This window comes from Plectropomus leopardus, chromosome 5 (assembly GCF_008729295.1).
Source record: "Plectropomus leopardus isolate mb chromosome 5, YSFRI_Pleo_2.0, whole genome shotgun sequence".
Taxonomy (NCBI): Eukaryota; Metazoa; Chordata; class Actinopteri; order Perciformes; family Serranidae; genus Plectropomus; species Plectropomus leopardus.
The window spans coordinates 26,530,821-26,555,305 of record NC_056467.1 but is presented as its reverse complement, the minus strand read 5'-3'; the positions used below and the strand labels follow the sequence as shown (position 1 = coordinate 26,555,305).

At 39.2% G+C, this 24,485-nt stretch overlaps 1 protein-coding gene across 1 annotated transcript; it reads right to left on the bottom strand.

Moving 5' to 3' along the window:
* Positions 1–5,982: 5,982 nt before the first annotated feature.
* Positions 5,983–23,291, bottom strand: urb1 (URB1 ribosome biogenesis homolog). Its single transcript, XM_042487064.1, has 39 exons — positions 23,088–23,291; positions 22,793–22,932; positions 20,616–20,767; positions 20,098–20,227; positions 19,915–20,011; positions 19,747–19,832; positions 19,538–19,663; positions 19,308–19,438; positions 19,030–19,225; positions 18,507–18,644; positions 18,215–18,388; positions 17,991–18,123; positions 17,763–17,888; positions 17,541–17,653; positions 17,309–17,428; positions 16,654–16,770; positions 16,382–16,520; positions 16,137–16,295; positions 15,655–15,854; positions 15,348–15,566; positions 15,064–15,267; positions 14,084–14,921; positions 13,764–13,968; positions 13,502–13,688; positions 13,364–13,422; positions 13,075–13,262; positions 12,849–12,959; positions 12,713–12,776; positions 12,459–12,627; positions 12,054–12,156; positions 11,806–11,966; positions 11,576–11,687; positions 11,279–11,385; positions 10,920–11,063; positions 10,274–10,383; positions 9,954–10,160; positions 9,550–9,791; positions 7,602–8,180; positions 5,983–6,259 (listed from the first exon to the last, which is right to left on the bottom strand). The coding sequence occupies exons 1-39, from the start codon at positions 23,209–23,211 to the stop codon at positions 6,072–6,074; spliced, it is 6,798 nt and encodes a 2,265-aa protein (XP_042342998.1). The 5' UTR covers positions 23,212–23,291; the 3' UTR covers positions 5,983–6,071.
* Between the last annotated feature and the right edge of the window lie 1,194 nt (positions 23,292–24,485).

The following is a 24,485-nucleotide window of genomic DNA, read 5'->3' as shown; positions in this document are numbered from 1 at the left end:
CTACGCTGATCCACCCCGTGCGCGCGCATCAGAGTCTGATGTCACGAGGTATAGCTGTCTTCAGGACTGTCGGAAATTTTAATACAGTTCTACTTAACTCTGGGGCTGTATGGTTATAGATCTACCTGTTAATTTTGAAGATTGTGGGGAAGATATTTATATTGGTTGAACTAATATATTAAAGAGATGTGCTTTAACAATATTAGAAACACAATTAGTTACGTTATTGTCTCTTCATTCTAGACATTTTTAGTTATCGTTATTTGATGTTATAGCCTACAGTGTGGGAAAAAGCGTGGGAAACTTGAGACAAATAGGCCCACTGCATAAATAACAAGCTTAAGGGAATATCCTTCAAGATATTATATAGAATGTATCCAGCAAAGCTTGTGTTGGAAAGATCCAAACTGAATACTGAAATCTGTAAATTTGTATAAATGTGATTTCTGTGGGCTGAAAAAGGAAAGTAGGCTATTTGTCTTTTTTTTTTTTTTTTTTTGCTCTTGTTTGACCAGGAAAGTAATTTAGGGGTCAGACATGATGGATCAAACACTACCCCTGGAATTTAAGTGGTGTCCCCTCTCCTTTTACAACAAAACTTAATATTGCTGTGATGCAATTCTTCATTTGAAGGTAATTACAGAAGCATATAAACACCATTGGACTAAATATAAACTGTGGAATCACTTAATTTTCCGTCAAATTAATTTGCTTAGGTGAAAGCAACTAAAGGACAAAGTTTTCTTGTGTCCCCCATGAAATAATAATAATAATAAAAAAAACCTGGACCTATCGCAGGTGCGTTCTCTTGCTTTTCTCTCTCTTTGGGCTGAGGATGGAGAGGAGTTTCAGCTCATGGTGAGCTGACTGAAGACGAGCTACAGCTGTTTCTCCCCATGATTGCACCATGTGTCAGGGGAAGTCTTGATCATCTACTACAATCCCTAGCTAGCGTCTTTCTACAGGGCTGTTGGTCCTTGCTTTGGCTCCATCTAATGGTGTCTGTAGATACAAGGTGTATTGAAACACCACATAATGCAGATGTTTGCAGTTTAGGAGACAGAGACATAAACAGAGGGCTAAGTGTGACACTACAAAAGAGTTTTTCAGTGTCATGACAGTGCCACAGGCAGTGGCTGCAGAAGGGGCAACATGGGGAGGGAGACGAGCTCAGCAGAGGCAATGCATCAGGAGCTGGCAAAAGAGACCAGAAACTGAGGTGCACAAAGCTTGATGAGAGAGACAGTGAGCTACTGACCTGCTAAATGCAAATTGCAAGTTTATTTCAAAGGACCCCGCTGCTTTGTAAGGATGTACGACAGTTCCATGAATGGTACATTTTTGATGGCAATTGATGTATTTTTATGTACTTTGTAAATTCAAACACACTCTTATATTGCTACAGAACAGTAGCATTGGACAGATGTTATTTGGACAGTTAATTTTTTATTCTGGACACCACAGCATAGCTGTACTTGACAAAATGTCATAACATTGACAAAGAGGTACTTTCTTTTATACTTTAACTCCTTCAAACCTTCACAAATTAGCTTGATTTGTTTCAAAAGCATGGGAAGAAGGCAATGAGCAATGAAAGAGAAAATTACCCAAAAATTAGCAAGGAATCAGTAAGAAATACAAGAAAATCAAAATGTTTAAAAAAAAAACAACAAACAAACAAAACAAAACAATAACAACAAAAGACCTTCTGTGCTAATTTTTTTTAAAACATAATTTTAAATATGTAATTATGATAACTATAGGTATAGTTTTTTCCATACAGACATTTTCCCTTGCATTCAAAAAAATAATAATTTCTTAAATCTACTAATTTCTTACAATTCATGAAACATTTCTCACCAAGTTGCTCATTGCCTTTTTCCCAGTGGTTTTGAAAGAAATCTTACAAATTTGCTCAGGGTTCAGAGGGTTAAATTCTTGTGAAAGGCAGCTGAAAGCAACTCAAGAAAAGTGATGTTACTGCAGGATTTAAAGGGTTAAATGAAAGGAAAGCATATTTTAATGTAATTTAGCTCTTTAACAGTATTTAGGTAACTGGATTAACAGCTTGTTTTTTATCTAATTTTGCCAATGAGTCATTCAATGCACAACAGCTACTAACAACTTCAAGGTATATTTTTGTTTATTGTTCAGAGTTTTACCACTATGAAATTGTCCAAATCAGAGTTTTCAAGTCACATAACTTATACAATCATGTTTAATGATGTTGTTTGTTTTTAAATGTTTGAATAAGACTTTAAAGAAATCTCCAATTAGCCTTAACTATTAATGACATGCACATTATTCAGTACATGATGTGTCATTATGTGTCTTCGTGGCTTAAGACTGATCCATCCTGGGAGAAACATGTCCTTGTTTTTCTCAGAGATGATGAAGCACACAGCATGTCTCAACCAGCATGCCCTTGACAAACTCCAGTTTGCAATCATTTCATTTATTGAGGCAACTCCACACACCCTTCAGCCTTTCAAACGCATACTGGGCTTCACTGTGCCCTTGACTAATCTGAGAGTTAACAGCTCTTGCTCTGCAATCAGCTAGCTTGTGCTGATGAATGGTTTGACATGCCAGTGTTGAGATTGATACCCAGTATCACCAACAATAAAGCATCTGCTGTCAGTTCAACACACACTGAGTATCCAGAGTTGGCCATTCTCACAAGTTTAGATTTCTTTGGTGTCACAGCAAGCTGCAGCTGAAGTACTTCAGTGACTGCAGTGCAGAACTCATGCACACAGCAGCAAAAAGATGCTACCCCCACAGCAAAGAGATTTGCCACAGTTTTGTAGTCACGGGTTGTCAAATTTATAGAGTCAAAGCCACTCTCTTCTGTTGGGGGATGCAGAGGCGATAAGTGGTGTCCTGCCTCTTCAACTGTGGCTTCAACATGGTGCAGAGGAAAAGGCCTCTTGATACCCTAAATGCTTCAACTACTGATTATCTGTGAAAGTAGCAGCTGTGTTCTCCCACCAGTTGCTGATCAAGGGATAGAAACACACTTTGATTCTTCATAAGACATGATCCATCAAGATGTGATGTTTTATCTGGTTGAAACTGAAACATAAGCAAGTGTTTAGCACAGGAAGTGCAGGACAATGATTACAACAAAGCACATGAAATGAGCCTGAACACACTGAAAAATATGTTTTCCTTATAATTAAGGATGGGAAATACTACTCATAAAAAAAACAATAGCATCAAAATAGCCCAACAACATCACTTAACCAATAATAGAAATCAAACAACTAATTTGTGAAGTGGTAATCTTTAAATATTGTGTATTTTCAGCTCTACTGACTCAAATTAAACCTTGACAATTTTGTCCTGTTCTGATTAAGCAATTCATATCTGAAAAAAACTGATCTGAAATTAATTGTATGGTAAAAGACCACAGTGTTAGTTTGAAATCTCATTCATCATTATATTACTATAGTGTTACTATGGACTCTTACCCATAGGGAGAAGATCTCACCACTTTCATCCATTTGTCATCAGCACAGAGGCGATGCAGTCCACTGTTTGCAGACTTTTCTCTAAGCATCCGAGTTTCGAGTTTCTTATGCAGACACTGAGCTGCCAGCTGTCTCGCTTTGCACCAGGTGATAACTGGGAGAAATAAACCTGCACATAAATCCTCTGCTTCCATATTGTACCTGTATAGCTGTTTTTTAAATCCCATAGCCTAATTCTGTTCAGACTCAGACTAGAATACAGAGGCCTGGGCCTGTTTTGCTATCCAGGTTCAACTAACCCATTTTACTTTCATGTTGTTTTTTAAAAGCAAGATTGGATTAGATCAACTTAATCCAGAATGGCCAACAAACTTTTCAGAAGTAGCCACATCTGGATAGCCACTTCTCTAAATGGGACTATAAGTCACAATGTAGGCTACCAGTTACTAAACAACAGGTAGAATAGCTGTTGTTGGGTCTCTTAAACAGCATGGGGGACTACTTTTGACCGTGGCAATGTTATTGATATGAAGTTTAAAGTAAATATTTTCTTTGATATTGGCAGTAATTTGGGGCATTGTTTTATAGGGATAATTCTTTTTAAATTAATTAACGTTTCTTCTTCTTTTTTTTTTACTATACTGTAGGCTACTGGTCTCAATGGGTAGCCTGACTGTCTACTCCATCGCTGTAATAGTTAAACAAATCAAATGCAAAATATAGATACATATTTATATAAAGGCTATTTGATCTATTATTATGACTCATTTTTCTCTTGATTTTCAAGATTAAGTGAGACTTAAAAACAACTGTATTTAGAAAAAGAGTCTGTGCTTCAACAATGGGATTCTCAGTGGAGTGCTAAATCCAGCGAGTTTATTCCAAAAAAATGAAAAAGTTTTAAATCTGAAGTCTTGAAGTCAAGAAGGACAAAATACTCACATTAAATTTATTCATTTGGCTCTCATCACGAGTGATGTGTAACTCTTTGGAAATTTTCTGACTTCCAGCCCCTCTTATTATGTGATGGAGGGGTTGGAAGGGTTGGCCCATAATAAATAAGTAAAATATAAGCATTTTGTCCTCTTTGACTTGAAGACTTGAGATGTGCTACCATTTCAATTCTTTTTGGGAATAACCTCACTTAAAAAAAACTACATCCAAAGATCCATCAGCTCTTAATATAAAAATAACCAAGTTATAATTAGGCTTATAATAATACAATAAGGTGCACCTCGTTAGACCCACTCATTAATTACATACAGAGCGACAGAATACTAGGTACTTTAAATAGGTATGTTACCCTACCTTATTCTATTTTAGTTTCCTTGAGTATTTCTCTTTTACGCCCTCCTGTGGCCAAACCTGCACACATCTGCTGAAATGAAGTCCGCAGAACTGACAAGAGGAAAAACAACTGGGGTTGAGCAGACAAACATGTGGGAAAGGATTAGAGGGAGCTTTCCTTAGGCTTGCTGTAATATACAAGACTATCTGCTTTTTGGAATGAGACAGCTTTACTTCAAAATGAAATGGTGGCTATGATGGAAAACTCAACGAGTGTTATTCCCACTCAGTGGGAATACTATTATGATTACCTTGATACTGTAATTGTGGATGAGAGCAAGCTGAAATACAACAAATGTAAGTCTTTATGCTTCATAGACTTTTTTGTATGTCCTCTTGTGACAAAGAAGATGATAACAATTTTCCTCTTAACTTTCAGACTCAATTGTTATAATATTTTGGATCATTCTGGCTGCTTTTTTGGGATTCCTCTTTCTCTGTTTAAATATAATGTCTCGCAGTGGAAACTTGCCAAGGTAAGTGTGATGCGTGCGTCATCTTTCAAAGTCTCAACTGTCTTGAATGGAGGATGCGGTAACTGGGTTTACCAAACTTAAATATTATACACTCACACATCCTAAACTACATTAAAGCTACAAAGTTCAACTAAACTTTAAAACGTTCTCCTCATTATTGTTGCAGGAGTCAAAGATCAACCATCAGTGGAAGTCACAGAACATCTATTGCTTGACCGGGGGCTGAGGCACTTTTTGTGGATGGACGTGAAGAAAAACCTCCAAAATTGAGGTGATGGACAATATCAGAATAATGAAAATGCAAAAGTAATGATAATTCTGGGGAAAAAGAGAAGGAGAAGTTTTGAAAAAGAGTAGCCAGTGATTCTGTTTTCTTTCTATTACACTGAATACCTTCAAAGTACAAGGATACTTTATTATTTATCATGTTATGTAACTTTCATCCTGTGCTTTAAACTGCAGTGTACATGTGGACCCTGCCCTAGATGTTAAAAGTACAAGGAGAGGAGAGGTCCAGTTTTTAAACTTTGTCCACAACAGCTCATGTTCAAATCCCAACATTTTCACATACAATTACTTTTCAAATTAACTGTTGCAGGAACAATATGTTGAGAAAACATTACAAAAATTGTAAGAGATTTGTAAAACACCATTTTATAACAGAGGGTTTTATAAAATTGTTTTTACAAAAAACAAAAAGGAATAAAATGAACAAAAAGAAAATTCTTATGGTTAAGTCTATTTCAGCAAACACAGTGTAGTTCAGATGTCATATTTAACTCTTCATGGTCATCATGTCATTACAGATGGATCTGATGGCAGCTTGAGTCACTGATTTGGATGCTTTCTGTCTTTTACACTTGGTTCTGGTCACCAAACTGACATGAGACAGGAACAGGCCCACTGACGTGGCTCCACTCCACAACTCATGGATGTATGACGACAACAGGAACAGCCCCGCCTCTGGAAAGGGGAAAACAAGAGGCTTAATTAATTTACACTTTGACTTATAATTATTTTCAAAATCAAGTTTCCCCTCTGTGTTTATTGCAAATGTGGCACATATAGTGCTACATAATAAAACTGATTTCTAGGAATGTGTTAAAGCAAAGTAACTGAATTGTTTTGTAAAAACACAACCTCACTAACATGTCCTGTTAGATGGGAACTACAATAAATGTTGCAAGACTTAATGTCTTTAATCACTTTCATAGTCCACTGCTGGATAATCAAAGTAAATGTTTATATCTTTTTTAAAATCATTTTAAAAATAGAACAACAATCTGTGTCTGGATCTATATCACAAATGATTTAGGCATGGGACACATTATATTTCTTTTTTTCAATAAATGTAGTAGTCCATTAAAAAATGGTAATAATGTTAAAAAAATATCCCATCTTGCAATCTAAAAAAAAAAATCCTGAATCCAGATCCACTTAAAATAAATGATAACTGTCAATTGGGGCATTTTCAGGCTTTTTTAAAAAAGATTTTTAAAGATCCGGGACCTTTAAATCATTTTACATCTTGGAGGCTCAGTGTGTTGGATTTATGGGGAAATACTAGCAGGAATGGAAGATAATAAAATAGGTATGTTTTCACCAGCGTATAATCACCTGAAAATAATAATAGTCGAGCCTTTGTTAACTTAGAATGAGCATCTGCGTTTATATAGGGAGCTGGTCCTCATCTGTAAATCACCATATGCACCATTTTGTTTCTACATAAGCCCAGAATGGACAAACCAAACACTGGCTCTAGATAGGGCCATTTTTCATTTTTGCATTGGCTGTTATAGTTAGCAGCTCTTCTGCAATGAGCAGTGTTGAAAAATACTATTTTATTTTATTTCATTTTTTTGTGAAACAGCTTTATTGAGTGTTTTTAGCAGTTTTAATCAACTGGTACGTTTGTCTTGGATTGGAAGAGACGTCTGTAGATAATTCAGCTCCCAGTCAAAACTTCCTGAACGATAATCACTGAGGGAATTCTTACCAGAAGAAGTTGGACCTTGCTGCAATCTGCAGTCATCACTGCTAGATGCTCCTAAATCTCCCTAAATCCTACACACTGCTCCTTTAAGATCATATACCACTTGATGGCATTCCCATTAAGTTAAATTTTTTATAAGTTTGGGCACCTTGGATATAAAAATCTTGATGGTGTCAGTGCTTCAACACAGTTAAGTTCTTTCAGTAGTGGAGAGGTGAGTTTTTCGGTGAGGCACAGTAATGATATGGTATTGTTTGTTCAGCACACTAGCAGTCACAGATAGAGTGTGTAAATGAGGTGGCAGGCTCTTACCACGTCTTGACTGATCATGTGTGGCTTCTGGCAGGCAGGCAGAGACGACAGTCTGATGCAGCTCTGGAAGGTGGCCTTGGGTCTCTAGTAAGCATATCATAATGTTGGTAAATAGCTGGAGGACTTCCATTCTTGCTGAAACGCTGGAGTGACACTGCGCTTCAAAGGCCTGATGGTAGAGTCGAAGGATATCTGCTTTCATGCCAGGACTGAGTAATGCAACATTCACGATTTCCCCATGTTCTATCACAGCCTTCTCGACCCAGTCCAAGAACTCTTTTGTTCTGCTTTCATCATGCGCGTCCTCCAACAAACACCTCAGGGACCACTTGGTAAGCAGGTGCGCAGTATCCACGGCCAACCAACTGGGATCCGGTTTGTCTCTTGGCTGTGCTGGCTGGGGCTCAGAGAGGGGGAGCACAGGCTCCCAGTGAACAAAGATACTGCTGAGGTAAAATTTACACTCTGTCAGGAGACCCTCTTCTTGTTTCCCAGTCTCAGCATCGTCTGCCAGGTTCTCTTTTCGTGTGCGGCCCTGGGAAAAAGAGCCTTTACCTCTGGCCTTATCCTTTCCCATCCCTGAGGAGGAAGATGAACAAAACCATGTTTAAGCCATTAAAGGTACAAGGAATGATTTAGATACTGTGAAGTGGAACAAAGTTCTGAACTCTCCACTTTTTGTAATGGAAAAAATAGCCCAGCATGCAATGCCATCACATGTAACAAATTGATACTTTTTAAGCATCATCTCCCTACAGAGAGGTGAACACACGGTCAGTGAAAGAGCAGCCATCTTGGAGCATCTACTGACCAGAGATAGTGTTTTAACTGTATAGTCTTCCAGGGCTCAAACATTCTTACATGAGCTTGCTTCATTGTAGGTTCAGATAGCCTAATATTAAATATTTAGCATTATTTGTTGGGACTGATGTTGTTTTTTTGGCTCTCTATATTTAAATGCCCATATGCCTCATAGCATCTTTCTGTTTGGCTACAAATCAGTCACATTACACACAAACAAGATATTTTAGAAAAGCAGTTCTCTATCTACAATCTATAGTTAACAGTTATATCGTTATTAAGGCTATGCAAAAGCCCTGTTTGAGCAGAAGTGTAGAAAATATTAATTACGTGATGCCTAATTAATTAAAACTCAGCTGCAAACACTGCTAGAAGATGGGTCATATTCCATTTTCATGACGATTAGTAATATATGTCAACATCTATACATTGAATATGTCTGTTGTGTTCATTTTGTTGAGTTTACAACTTGTGTTTTTTACTACACAAATAAATTTGTCCTCTTTTGGTTCATTGTCTCTTGTTGCTTTGAAAACATATCAATTAGATATCATATCAAAAGGCTTATGCTGCATTCACATGGCAGGCAGACAGGAAACACTTTCTGGACAGCAAGGGAAAAACAGTTTGATAAAATGGCAGGATAGGAGGATGAAACATGCATAACTATGTGTTATGATGATGTTTACAAAAAACGGAATTAAAATATATTAAATAAAAGCGTGTACTATTTAATATTTAATGTGATATTTCTAATAAAGTCCAGTAATTGTCCAGATCACCTGTATTTTCCGCTTTTGGAGAGGAGCTATGCAACATCTGGTTGTAAATTCCATGACTGAGGACAGTAAAAAGTTAAAATATTTTAACTTTGAATGGAAATGCCTTCTACCGTAACCACTGCCGGTATTTCCAGCCAGCCTCACCTAATTTTACGGTCATGCTCTCGTCCACTAAAATGTTATCCAGTTTGCCGTCTACCTTCTCCCTGATTCCATATGAAAGCAGCATTACTGTAAGACTTATCCTGACAGAATTCAATCTAACTACATTTCCATTAGGTGTTTACAGTATTTTGTCAGCCCTTTAGATAGAAAGAAACCATGATATTTGTGAAACCTTCTTGATATGTCAGGATGCCACTCACCCAACAGTTCCTTCACTTTGTGCTTTTCAGACAAGGCTTGTATTTGGGTTAGGAGTTCTGTGTTGCGGGACAGAGAGGCCCAACAATGAAGCAGAGTGAGAGCTTCCGTACAAGTGAGAGGCTGTGGGTGGAACGTTAGCCGGTCAGCCTGTTCGTTTACGTTAAGAGCTGTCCCACGATGTTTCAGTACCGAGCAAAGAGTCTGCAGAAACAGGCTGAGCTGAGCGGCCTTTACACGTGACCTGACGGGAAGAAATCAGACAAACAATGACATCCTTGACCAAAAGGCAGCTAACATCTATTATGTTATTTATATGTATTACTGAGAGTGCCAAAAGAGTGACTTAAATTACATTTTCACTGTGATTGCCTACAACTGCTTGTATCTGATAGTTATGCTTTACCTGAGGTGTCTGCTGATAGTTAATGCCACACACAGGAATTCACTGATGAGTGGGAGTGGGAGACACTTCACAGAGCCTATAGGTTTCTTTTCTGTAGATGAGGAGGTTTTGGCTTCTTCCACCTGCTTCTCCTTCTGCCCAAGATTAGTAAACCACAGCACATGGAGCAGATCTATGATGGCACTCAGCAGCTGCTGGTCTAGACTCCTGAGAAGGATAGTAAGTGCAGACTTATGGCTGAAGAGATTATTGTAGTTATATGATGAATAATGTCAAAATAACAAGCTATAGTTAAGACTAGAGCTTACTCTCCAGCTTACCTTTTTTCAACTATCTGTATTATCCAGGTCAGGAGCCCAGAGCTCTTTGTGAGGTTGTAGGCTGCTCTGGTCACACGGGCAGCCTGGCACAACACCCTGATAATCTGTAACTAGAGACATACAAGGGAAATACGTGCTCATTAGACATAACTTTATTCATTCGTTTTCCTTGTGAAATGCATTTCAGAGCATTGTAATTGTAGGTGCCTGATTACTATCTTTATTATTATTATGTTATTATACACCTTATTTCACCATGTCAGGTGATTAGTTCACATGGTGTTGGAATACAGATATCACGCTGTCAATCAGTTTTGTGAATGAATGGAGGAGGAGGGATGACAGGGGAAGCTCTAATTTTTTTCTGACCGCATTTCGCTTTTTTATATTTAGTCATGTCTTTGATTGCCGTTTTTCTGTTTTGAACACCCGTGTACTGCCATGGAACGTTGTTTTAAGTGTTTTGCTGCAACACTTTTCTACTATAAACATAAACACACAATCATCAGAGTCGTCTCACTCATTCAGTGACAGCCAGCACATCCAGCAGGTTAGTGTTTCTCTGCTCAGCCTATTGGCAGCTAACTTTTGAAAGCCTGATAGTCGCCAATAGTATGTGTTGCATTGTGATTTTCACAGTGTGTACCTGGAAGTGCTCATCACACAGGGGGCTGCTGCTGAAGCCTAGAAGGGTCTGAAAGATGCCTTGTTGTTCACACAGCTCATAGCAGTGTCCATCACTTATCCCTTCCTGAAGTACACTCAAGATCCACTCGCGTTCCATTTTATGCTGCAGAGAAAACAGACAGTCATACTCTCACAACTGACAACGTGACCAGATTACATCAGTCTAAAAAAGCACAGGCTGAGCAAAACAAACAGTTGAAGGCTGACTGTTGTTGACACAAGAAGAGTTTATTTGGACAATCATGTATTTTTTTTAGGTCATCATGATTAACGACTTGCAGTTCAGGAAAACAAAAAAAAAACTTTCAGCAACTTTACCTCTAGGTCAAAGCCATAGAATAGTTTGAAGAACTCAGGGACTCTCTTGAAGTCCAAACTCTGATGGGACAGCAAAAACCTGTTTAACACCACGTACATGTGGTCCTCTGGGAAATCACAGAAAGCAAAGACAAAAATTCAAGGATCCTGAAGGCAAAAGTGCTGATTCAGCAGGCAAAAGTAAAATATATACAGTGTACAGATATGTAATAGAGCATTCAAAAACATACTACGTAATAATGCAGAGTTCCTTATAAGTTTGAAAAAAGTCTCAAACACTTTCTCAGAGTTACACACCAGGTTTGAGCATCTGCTGAGCCACTTTGGCGATGTAAGTGGTCAGGACAAATGGCAGTTTTTGATTCTGCTGTCGAACTCCATTCTTCACTGTGTCCATCAAGTACAGCAGCTATTTGAGAAAAACAAGCCCATCAGTGCTTCCAGAGGGGATTTTCACTCTCTCTCTCTCTCTCTCTCACACACACACACATATACCATACTCACACACCACCTCCATCATACTTTACCTGTCTCTTCTCTCTGAAGCGAGCACCCTCCAGGTGTTGGTAGAAGCAGCTCAGTACATGGTACGCTGCTGCTCTCACTTTGGGGTCGTAGCTACTTAGAGCCATTACAGTCACTCCGAGGGCATGACTGGATACAAACTTGAGGCAGTCAATCACACACTCTGGTACATAGAAAAAAGAGAAAATGTTACCGTTAAAAGGCAGTGATAACAGATTAAGAGATGACAACAGCACTGAAATATACTCACCTGGCTGCAGAATGGTACTGAACAGAGGCAAAAGAAAACGGGGATCATACAAATCCCCAAGGTCCTTAACTGCATTGTCACTGTACAGTGGCTCCTTATCATTCTATAAGAGAAAACTTCAGATATAAAACGGTCATCCAAATAACAAAAAACATTATTTTCTCACTAATTTTTTTAGATATCTATCTCTGAGATTACTGAAGCCATTCAATTACAATGGAGGTGGATGGAATTTCATTTATGACATTTAAAGCATTGAAAACAACATATAAAACCATTTCCTCATATAGCTTGACATCACTAAAGGTATTTGAGGTTTTTTTTGTTTGTGATTTAGGCTAACTGACCCTTTAACAGATAAATTCTTCTAAAAATACTCTGTTGGAAACGAAATATGATATCTACCTGTGGGATGATTTGGCATTGTTGGGGAAAGTGTGTGATCGTTTGGAGCATCCTCTCAGTTTTCAGCAGAGCCAGCAGGTCATCTGAGCTTGCTTGCTTCCACAGAGAAGCTCCAAGGCTTTTCCTGGTCTTGTGATGTTCCACAGCTGCTGGGCCCCACAAGAAGGATCTGCAGTCAAAAACACATATTTAGTGTTTGCAGATAACAAGTCCACTACTTGCATGTAGAACATACACATATGAATGTGACTTACTGAAATTTCAGTAGACTGATATTGTTTCTTTCATATTCTTGAAGAAGCAGCAACAGTTTTTGATCTGCAAACCAAAACAAGAGGTAAGAGGAAAGGACAAAAAACACACAAATTATACTTAGATTCCCTATTTTACCTGAAGTACGCAGTGTAACTCCATATGCTCCCAGAAGCACAACAAAGTGATTGATGTTGCAGATTGTTGGGCATTTCTTCACCAAACAGAGAAGAAGGGACACTAATGCATCTGAAATGACAACAAGATAAGCGTTTGTATTCAGTACTAAAATATATAATTGAGAAATAAGGTCTCAGGTTTGCAGGTGAATGGTTTTGTCCATTCTATTCTGCTCCATATGTACCTTTAGCCTGACACCTGCTAGGCTCTTCATCCACGCCCAACATGGTGGGCAGGAACAGAGAATGGCTGCTGGTCATCATGTGAAGGGTGGATAAAGGAATCAGATCCTTCTGGACTTCACTGTTACTGTATATCACTTCCACTAGTTTGCTCAGTGTGTTCAGATAGTGTTGATCTCTGTAGCGATATCTACAGTGGAAGAATAATTTTTAGGTCACTGAAAAAAAAATATTTTGATTTGACGCTCTGGAACACACATCTAGCAGAATGGATTTAGACAAATATCTTACTTCAGTCCACTCTTGACAAAACTATTCCATTCAGATGCAGTGATGTCTTCAGCTGATATCTATGAAAAGAAAATATGTTATGACATGCATAAAATAAAATCAGAAAATGTTCAGTATGTGTGACAAAAATAGACCCACTACGAGTGCTTGAAGTCTTTCCAGGATGTTCTGCTCCTGCTCTGACCAGGAAGCAGCCTGATCTTTAGAGTGACTGTACGCAGCGATGAGGCACTTGACGGCAGCAGTGGTGACAGACTTCTTCCAGGCTTCTAGTTCTTTTGGGCACTCAGCCAGTTTGTCCGTGATAACATCTACTAGTTGCCATCTGAAAGGGAAAACAACATTTAGTTAACACCTAGTGACTGATAATTTACATACAGTATTAAGAGTTAATTAATACCTCTCAAAACTGTCCACTTTTTGAAGAGCATTGGGCAAGTTGTTGATCAAATTGGAGATGTCTTTGATATTTGCAGAGAGCTTGATCAGACTAGCAAGTGTTTCAGCAAGCTGAGCTCCGGAGTCGTCTGTCAGGTTCCCCAGAACACACTGGGATAATTTGTTGAGCAGTGCTTGCTTCAAGGCCTTTAAAACTTCTTTTTGCACTATAAAAGACAGCAATTGAGCACATCTATATTAATATACAAGTTAACATGACAGAAAAATAGTGGAATTAATCTTGTATGCTTTCAGAGAATAGAGAATTTGTTTAGTACAAACCATCTTCAGGCCGTGCAGGATCCTCTCTACTTGCCACCTGTAGGTAGGTTTTGATTAGTGGAAGGAATGTTTCTGACTGGTCGGAAAGCTTCTCCATGTTTTCTGGCTCTAGGCACCACATCTCAAAGCAGAGGCGGTGTGTGGAGCAGTTCTGCAGCAGCAGAGAGCTGATGGCCTGAGTGTCTGGGCGGGGGCACCGGAGGCAGTGCAGCAGCACGTCTGTGTGGATGAGTTTAGCACTACCTGGCTCGCTAGACACAGTCTGCAGCAGGAAGGCCTCCAGCGCAGGGCTGGAGCAGGACAGCAGCAGGGTGCTCAGGCCGTGGAGGTGTGCCTGAGATAGAAAGATCCCATGGTCCTGTGAAGAGTTCGCTTTAGACTGTGTGAGGATCTGCAGTGCTGCATGACCATAGGCACTAAGCTTGGCTTGTGTGCCATCACTGCTGGGGGAGATTAGACTCTGCCGAGGGAGGAGTAGCAATTTGGAAACCACCTCTCTCAAACTGCAGGAATCCATGAAGCTGTGCATAGACAGGAGGGCCTGGAAAGGTCTGGACTGTTCCTTTGCAGCCTGGGAGCCCTTCTCCATCAGTTCCTTGAGAACAGCTTTTCCTATTGACCCCATGTAGCTACAAATAAGCTCCACATGACCTAGATCACGGAGAGTGGGGGAGCTGGTCTTCAGCAAGGCCAAAATGTCATCATTCAGCTGAGCACACAGATGCTTTAGCCTGACAGGGTTCAGAGTGTGAGGAGGCAAAGACGCCAGCTCCAGAGCCAGAAACCACTGTTGCAGACATGGATGCTTGAAGATGGAGCCAAGGGCAGAAACAAGGATCTAAAGACATAAAGTGTTGTATAAGAATCAGCAACTGTAAAAAAAATAGTAGAATTTAACTTGCTAACATTGGTCATTGCTTGAAAAAATAAAGTAATTCCATCAAATAAAAGTCATTGTAAAGGCCAAACTTCTTCCCAACCTGCTCTTTATTGGCTTCTGCTGTGGATGACTGGTTGATTTCCAGGAAGAGGTCTGATCCTTCTTGGGAGTTCTCTGCTGTTGCCGCTGCTGCTGCTGGCTGCTCACAGTTTGTAGTCTCTTGAAAGCCTTGAAGCTTGGTCACCAAATCCTGGAGTATTCCCATTAAGGTCTTCAGTGGGGCAGTTCCTATGTCTTTGGGGAACTGTGCAGAAGACCATGATGTGTTGAGTATATTTTCAGCTAAGTGATTTACTGAGTAGAAAGCTTGTTTTGTGTTCTTACCTTGCCAAGGTTTTCCACTGTTGATTTTATGTAGAGTAAAATCTGCTTGATTGCTACTGGAATTTCAGCCATCGACATGGAAGCTAGAGCTCCTTCCACATTTTTCCCAAAGGATTCCTCAAGCAAAGCACTGGGTCCTTGACTATATGCAGATTTCATCAGTGCAGTAAATGAAATGGGGGTCAACAATCCCTCTGATTGGCATTCAGAGGATTTGAACTGCCAAAAAAAGAGAGCTGTTATTTTCTACATAAAGAGTATGCTAACCTTTGAGTTAAACAATTTCTTGGTTTCATTAAAAACTGACCAGTTCCTCCCGGCACTGCTGTGGCAGCCATTTGATGTAATACTGATGAAGTTGCATGATGGAGGGATGAGGGGAGGCAGAAAGTTCTGCGGACACGAGCTCCTTATCGTACTGCAGCAGAGCCAGACAGAAGGGGAGCGGCTCTCTCTGACAGTGCAGCACATCTGACAAAACCGCAGACAAGTACTCATATACCACCCCTGAGAAAAGAAAGGACAGATGGTTATCAGCATTACATCATACTACACAGTTAGTTTTGAAACACATATCAGGAAGGAGAAACCACATTTTAAGTATAAAGAACAGGCTTTCGTCCAGGGTAAAGTGGCAGTTTAAAGCAGCAAATTACAATGTTGAGCTGCAACAGAAATGTTTTTAATGTGTGCATTGACTCTATCACTACTTTAACCATTTCACAGTCTATGTATGGCTCCACTCTCAACATTGTAGTATTTTTCCATTTTGAGGCAGAAGTGTTTTACCCTTGTCTGCTGGCAGTTTGTTTCGGGCCTCCAGAGCAGTGGGTACCACCACACTGAAGGGGAAGGTCCTAATAATGAGGTCTTCACTCAGAGATGGCCCAAACTCTTCCATCTCACCTTCATTACCCTCCATAATGACATCAAGCATGTCCAAAACATCTAAAAATCAGATTATAAACATAAGTCTCACAGACATGCTCATGAATAGAAGAAATGAACCTTGATTCAATGTTTTAAATGCTCACCATCTATGTGTGAGATTGGGATACTGGCAGCGTCACCCTCCTGGCTGCTCAGGTTAGCTTGCAGATAAGCTGCCTCCTGAACCAGGCTGGCAACCTTATCTGTGTATGTGTGAGAATTGCACACCAGTTTCACCAACACCTACAGTAAGAGATCAGGACTTTATTATCAAGTATGAAAACGATGTCATGAATGTCTTATTCTGTCTAATAACAGCATAACAGTAACAGACAGAAGTATCAACACTTAAGCAAAGATATGGAGATGAGCTCACCCTCTCCATGAACTGGATGACAGTCTCTTGTTGGTTTGTCTGCACTCTGGCAAGCTGGTCGAGCCAGAGCTCCAGCTCAGTCCAGGTGTACTCAAACACCCCACTGTCCTTAAGCACCTGAAAACAAAGCAGGAAGAGATTGTTAAGAGAAAGTAGCAAGGAGTCGGGTTTAATATGAAACTTTTGCAGACACAGGGACTTTGTCAATGTTGCTCTTACTTCATTAGCTCCATAAATATGAACTTTTACCTCAGTATCATTATGGTTAAGGCACTTTTAAGTTATATGGACAAACTACCTCTGTAAATGTACGGACTGAACTATTCCCCAATATAGCTGAAGGACTGCTAAAATATCTTCTTGACCTTACGCTGTACCTCAAATGAAGTAATACATCTTCAAGCTGTACTTTGACTCTTGACAACTACAGGGGGGTGAACTTGTGCTAATTTATGCAAGAAGTGTATCTGAGTTTTTGTTCTATACAACTTTTGTTGATCATGTGTCCAACTTACAGTCTGATTACTTGAGTAGACTAATGTGGTAAACTTTAGGAGTAAACAACGATCAGGTCTAATACGTGACTAATTGGAAGATTTGCAGTTCTGGTATCTTAATACTGATGTCAAATGCACAGATGAAAATAAGAAGTTACTTTTAGAACAAGCATCCGTGTGGAGGTTTTCAAGTGGCTTCTGCTGCTGCTGACAAACATCTTGAGAAGGAGGTAAAGAACTGACTTCTCTCCAGATGATGAGTCTATATCTGCAACATCCTGGGAGGAAACAGCAATAACCAAACACATTTGAAACAATGTTAATTACAAAGTGAAACCTTCTAAACAGCAATCATTGAAAATGACAGGGTAAATGAACCCTGTAACTTACTTGTATGCGGAACCAGGAGAACTTGCTTGCAGGCAGATCTAAGGCCAACTGCAGTATCTGATACTGCAAAACTGGAGGAACTTCTTCCCTCATTCCTTTCTCTGACACAATCCCTTAAGAGGTTAAAAAATATTCTTAAAAGCTTTGTTTAAGAAGCACAAGCATCATCCACAAAACATATCACTTACAAATAAATTTAATGAACAAAACCCCCAACATTACCTTTAAAGAGCTTGCTGAAGTCAAATTTGCACTGGCTGACCAGATGTGGCACAACCTTCTGGTAAAGACATATGACCTGAAGAATCAGAGTCTTCAGCAGGATTACCTCAGCTGTCTCAGCAACTGCTGAACACACAGAAAAACACAATTAAACAAATGCTGGTCGTGCCTTTTACCTGACAGAACTGGATAGAATAAACACTGTACATGAAATGCTAATGTTAATACCAGGCACTTCGTTTTTATTGTCTGTCTGTACAGCACTCCCTTCAGTTCTGGTCTGTTTTTCTTCACCATCCGTCTTTTCCTTCTTGCTGAGTGACTGCCACTTTGCAACTATGCTCGTCATATCGGGCAAAATCTGGGACAGAGGATGAAAAGTGGAAACTTGAGTTGTTGAATGGTGCACCGTTACTGTTGTGGGTATGAATCCAGCAATCTTGAGAGCTTACCTTGCTGAGTGTCTCCCTGTACTGCTGCACCAAATCCCCCATCATGTCACAAGTGTATACATCTGAGTCGTGCCACTCAGACTTCTCCAGGAGGTGCTCTATATTCTTATGGGCTCTTTTCAAGATGAAACTCATCATGGACAGAGTTGTGAGCTGCACTGCTGTGTTGGCAAGCTATCAGGATACAAGAGGAGATTTTCTGACAATTTGTAACACAGTACTGTACATTTTTGACATTTTGTGGTTGAATTACTGATTACTTGAATTTACTGTATGAGGCTCAGTCACTTACACTGAGGCCCTGTGTGAAGAAGGCCTTGTTACAGACCGGAGGAAGAGATATCACCATGATCATGGACAGGAGGCGAGGCAGAGGGATGACCTCACGAGTTTGGAAGACTGTGGAAATCTCTGGCTGAGCCTCGTAGATCTGACGTATAAATTCAAAGAGAATCATTATTTCTAAAAATAGATTTAAAAAGATATGAGCCAACACTGAGGAATACAGCTGCAACGATTAGTAAATTAATCAATTAGTGATTTGAAAGAAAATGAATTGCCATCTATTTTGCTGATTGATAAATTAGTCATTTTTCGAGCAAAAATGTCAAACATTTTCTGGTTCCACCTTCTTATGTGAGATACTTTGCTACTTTCTTTGTAATTTATGATAGTAATTGGAGAGTCTTTGTGCTTTAGACTGTGGGTTGGACAACAGAAGCAATTTTTTTTTACAATTTTGTAAACACTTTTGGACTTAACGATTAATGTCAGCTGCAGCCCTACTAGAACTCAAATATACTTGCAGGTATTACCTTTTTGAGTAACTTGACGTTGTCCTGCCAAGCATTTTTGGGACGGGGGGTGTACGAATATTGTGTCTCCTGAAAGTATCTGGCCAGCATGTCGGGGCTAGCTTTCAGCACATTCACCACCAGCTCCGTCACCAGTTCATCCTCTGTGGCTTGCTTCTGTCCCACCAGGAACTGAAGCAAGACAATATTGCCAGCTCTGGAAAAAAGTCAAAATTTTACAATCAGCATGAAGAGTTTCCAGAAGAGTAAGGGGTAAACTTGACACTCTGATTACTTACCGACCAGCTGTGCCAAAGCTGGCATCATGAAAGCTGATGCCATGCTTACGAGAGCAACACAAGTCAAGGAGAAAACTGTGAACAAGTTCCCGAATGACAGATATCCCAGCATGCTCTGAGTCCTCTAGCATCTTGAGGAAAATAAATAACATTTAGTTGAAAGGTAAATTGGGATAACAAAGCTTTTTTTTTTTTTAAAAAAAAAAAAAAAAAAAAAACAATTGACTCACTCTGTCATCATCTGTGGTTGCATCTACAATCCCGTTCCATTTATACAGAGATGCTATGTTGGCTAAAACAGCAGGTGTGAAAAAACGCACCTTTTGTGTTTTACTAATGACCTTGTTTAGTACAACCTGCAGCAAGACAAACAACAAACAGAATGGTCAAATCCATAAATCATTTTTTAAATGTTAAGTGTAAATTGCTGAGCACTTACTCTAGTCTTCAATGTGGACAAAATCAGATTGACGATGGACATCCTATCCTCCTTCAGACCTGTACTCAGGATCTCTGGCAGCAGTTCTGACGCACCAAATTTAAATTTCGTTAACATACCTGAGATAAATGTGGACTGAGTGAATGTAAATGCATATTTAATTGTTACCTTTGATTTCTAATATTTGTCCAACTGTAGCATTGTCTCCAGACACCAAGAAGGACAGCACAAACTGGATGAAGGCCATGCGGACATCAGGTCTTCCCTGGATAATTCACCAAGAGTAAGCATACATATCTACAGATTCAAAAACCCAAACAAACATGCTGACAACTGAAAAAGGCATCACACCCTCTTATCTTTCCTTTTTGCCAGTCTAGACAGAGATTTATTGACGTGAATGTTACTCAGGATCTCTCTGGCAGCTTCTGGACCCTGAGACACCAAGGCGGACAGGAGACTGAGGCACTGACGGACAAACCTGCGCACAAAGGAAAACACAACATGATTTGATTGTGATCTGATTTATTTCAAACATGTAAAAAAGAAAATAGAAAAATAATTTTACAAACAAGCAGACAGACAAAAAACAATATTTACAGATGATGACTTTGTCTACATATTTGAAAAGGAGTGAGAAGAAGTAAAAACTTATTTAATCCCACCCTTTCCCCATAAGTCACTGAATTTAAATGAGCCAGCTTCTGTATTAATTTAAACCTATATTCTAATTAGTTAAACATATATGCATACACCCACATACCCCAAATCAAACATCAGCATTTTTTAATTATTATTTACAGGCCAGAGGGCAAATTTTAAACTGTGCTTAAATGGACTGACCCTTGCCCTGAGGTCATCACACCAACCTGTGATTCTCTGAATGGAAAGATCCCTGCAGAAGTTTCATATAGCTGGAAACAGTCTTTTTCACAATCGCATTGCCGACCATGTTGAAGTGGGACAAGTCACTGGCCGTCCTGAGAAGAATCATCTCCAAACTCTCAAAAATCAGCATCATCTGGACAGAAGCAGGATTGGATTAGAGCTTTACATGTCCAAAAACAGGTTGCCAGTCAATCCCATACACTGTGAGGAGGGATGACGATTTCTTTATTCTGTGTCATGCATGCAAACATATGTCCAACCCTCATGGGTTTACAAGACACCATTATAATATCATTGCTGTGATCAAAACAAAATACATGTTATCTTACTGCTCGGCCACTAAAGATAATACTCTGTCTTCTATCCCAGGCCTGAAAAGCAAATTCTGCTACTTCTGCTTCTAAAACATCGCTCAAACTTTTCATAGTCATCCACCCAAAAGAAATCAAAATAAACGGCCTAGGCCTAAATGCAGGCGATTTATGTTATAAAAAATAAATAAATATAAAAAAACGACGACACCACCGCCCTTGCAGTGACATTAATACCAACAGAGTCCAGTTCAGCGCACTGAACTGCCAATGCCATCACACATATTGCGACTGACTTAACCACGCCTTAGACTGTATGGGTTGTAGCTGCCAAAAAAGGTATAAAATTTCCTTAATTCCTGCCTCCATTCATGCCTTTAACACTAATAATAGAAAGAAGAACCTGCTTTGGTTGTCCATTACCTGTGATGGTGATAATGATGATGATGAAGATGACAATGATGACGATATGGTTACAGCAGCAGTACATGTTGTATTGTAGTATGATGATGTTGATGATGGCGATGATTGGTTGACAATAGCTATACATATTGCAGTTGAGATATTGATGTTGATGATGTTGATGTAAGAGTGACAGTAACAGTACATATTGTAATTGTGTGCTATGTTGGACTGTCAGCCTTTATAGTGCGGGTCCTGATGCTGCATTATTGTGACTGTCATGGCCTGTTGATGGTGATGTGTACCGCACTGGAAATGGTTTGTGTTAAGAGGAGATGCTGAGGAGATGCTGTCACTTTTAACGCCCACTGAATTATTATAGGCCCTATGGAGTTATGGTGGACACTTATTAATCTGCTCCTGTGGAGATTGAATGTGCATAGGTGCAAGTCACCCTGTGTACAGATTAATGTCAATTGGTGTATGTTTATGTTTTATATTGTATGTTCACATCAGCTGAGGTGGAGCAGGTGAACAGCAATAGGTTCCTTGGAATTACCATCACTGAGAACCTATCTTGGTCATCACACATCACCACCCAGGTTAAAAAGCACAGAAAAGGCTCTACTTCCTACGGAAACTTAGAAAGGCTAAATTCCAGAGCAAGATTCTGGTTAACTTCTACAGAGAAGCAATAAAAAAAGCACACTGACTGGAAACATCACAAACTGGCATGGTTCGTGCACGGCCCAGGACAGGAAGGCTCTAAAGCCGGTGATTAAAACTGCCCAGAACATCACTGGTTCCAATCTACAGAGCATCAGTGACCTTGGTGAGGTGAGGTGTCTGCAGAGCCCAAAGGATACTGAAAGACAGCAGCCACAGTCTGTTCACCCTGCTGCCACCTGGAAAAAGATACAGAAGTATCTGCTGCAGAACCACCAGACTACGGAGCAGCTTCTTTCCCCAGGCTGTGAGAATCCTAAACCCCTTGCTCAACGCGAAAAATACAATTTTTTGAACTATGTTTAAAAAATGACTAATAAATCTACCTTGTACCTTTATGTGTCATATTGTTTGTGCTTTATGTGTTTTAACATTTGCCCCAACACCAATTGCCCTCTGGGGCAAATAATACATTGAACTGAATGGGAGGTCATTTTACTGAGAGGTACACCCCTTATATCTTCATATATATGACAGCAAAAGAGGTAATGAACCTCATTCTCATTTTATTGTTCCTGTGTCGCACTAAAAACAGTCTCCCCTCTTCTGGAATGGCATTAAGCCTACCAGTCTCTAAGGCTAATGGTAACGTTTGTGAGCATAACTGTGTACACAGAGATCTTTGTTTTTAGTTGAAATCATACCTCACTTCAGGTTCTACTTTATAGCAGTTCTTTGTGCGACAATAAATCAGTAATTTTGGTTTGGTTTGTACTTACCTCACTCTCTAGAGGCCTTTCTCTCTCCAGCAATTTGAATATTTCTGCACACTCCATAGAAATTTTAATATAACCCTCCACCACATCATACAGGTCAGAGCATGGCAGCTTCTTGGCGGTGGATATGAATGTCTCCAGTCCTGCAGGCGATGAAAATTAAGAATTAGCCTAGCGGGCAAGAAAGATGGTACTCACATACTGACTACACAATAGGGGATGGATGGGCAGCTACATGAAGGGATGAATAACTAATATGACTTAGTATCTGTGAGATGTGTGTAACTCAGACTCTCACCCTTCATGGCTGTAGTGGGATCCTTTAACATGGCTTTAAAAACAGTCCCATTGAACTCCGGAACTTGTTTTTTCGCTGGAGTGTTTGACTCCGCCGAGTCTTCGCTGTGGCGCTTTTTACCCATTTCAATACGCGTAAAAAAACCCCCAATGTTATCGACTTTTAGGAATTATTTCACCCATGAAAGTTCTGTCACAATGACCCACGTTGAGCTGTAAACAGAAAAATGTGCAACAAAATTGTCATCCGGCTGAAAACGTTTGCTACTGCACTTTAGTTCCGCATTGTTTGCGTTCAGCTTACTTCAAAGGAAGCTTGTTTTTGCTCCTTTCTTTGTCTAAAAAATAACATATTGAAATACATTTTCAACAATTCATTCCTTCAATTTCTCCTATTTGGAGAAAATAACAATGTAATGCCACTTGCTAATTTTTGCTATCAACTGTTTGTAGGATGTTTTTGATTTAGTATTGGGTGTCTAGGCTGGGTGGGATGTATGCTTTTGTTTTTGTTTTGTTTTGTTTGTTTGTTTTCTCTTTTTTTATTTCTTTTTATAATTAAAAAAAAGAAGTAAAAAGCAAAGTAAAAATTTAAATCCTGGAGAAGAGCAGTGTCTGTACTAGTTATATAAATACACTAATTATAATCATGCCACATTGTTATATTTATTAGTAATTTCTATATTTGTGAATATTTGCTAACAATTTGTGCAAATTGACCCCACTTAATAAAATGCTTTCAACAATGACACATTTCTTAATCATAACAGCAGTCTTCAGGCAAATAGTTAAAGTTCATGATGGAATATGCAGAAAGAGGAAAGAAAAAAACATGACAAAACATATAGACCCACATATATGTAAAAAAATATGTAAAAATTTGCAAACATACATAATGTACAAAGTAACATAGCAAGTCATAGCAAACAAATACAGCAACAGTTATAATAGATATTTTTGCATGATGAAAGAGGCTGAACAATATGTGTATTATTAGCCTGCAATACTTCATGTTTAATTATAGTCTAGAAGCTATTTTGTGTCATGAGCAGGTTTTCTTATTTACTGTAGATGCTTCAACAGCCGCCATTGTTCTACAAATCTTTATTTTTCTGATTTCGTACGTTTTTCGGCACTCAACTACTTCTGCACACTTTTAACTATTATACCATTTAACTATCAAAATGTTCAGCTCTTTCAAGACATGATGGTTGTCACTTTTCTCATTCCAACTATTTATACTTTTTAAAATATTCTGCTTTTTTCCCAACTTTTTTTCCCCTGTTTAAACAAATGGAGAAAATCTCAAATCGTCTTCAGCCCACTCCACTTTGAAATGTAACCTTTCTTTTACCACTGGTACTACTAGTAGTGCATACAACTACTTCTACTACTAATG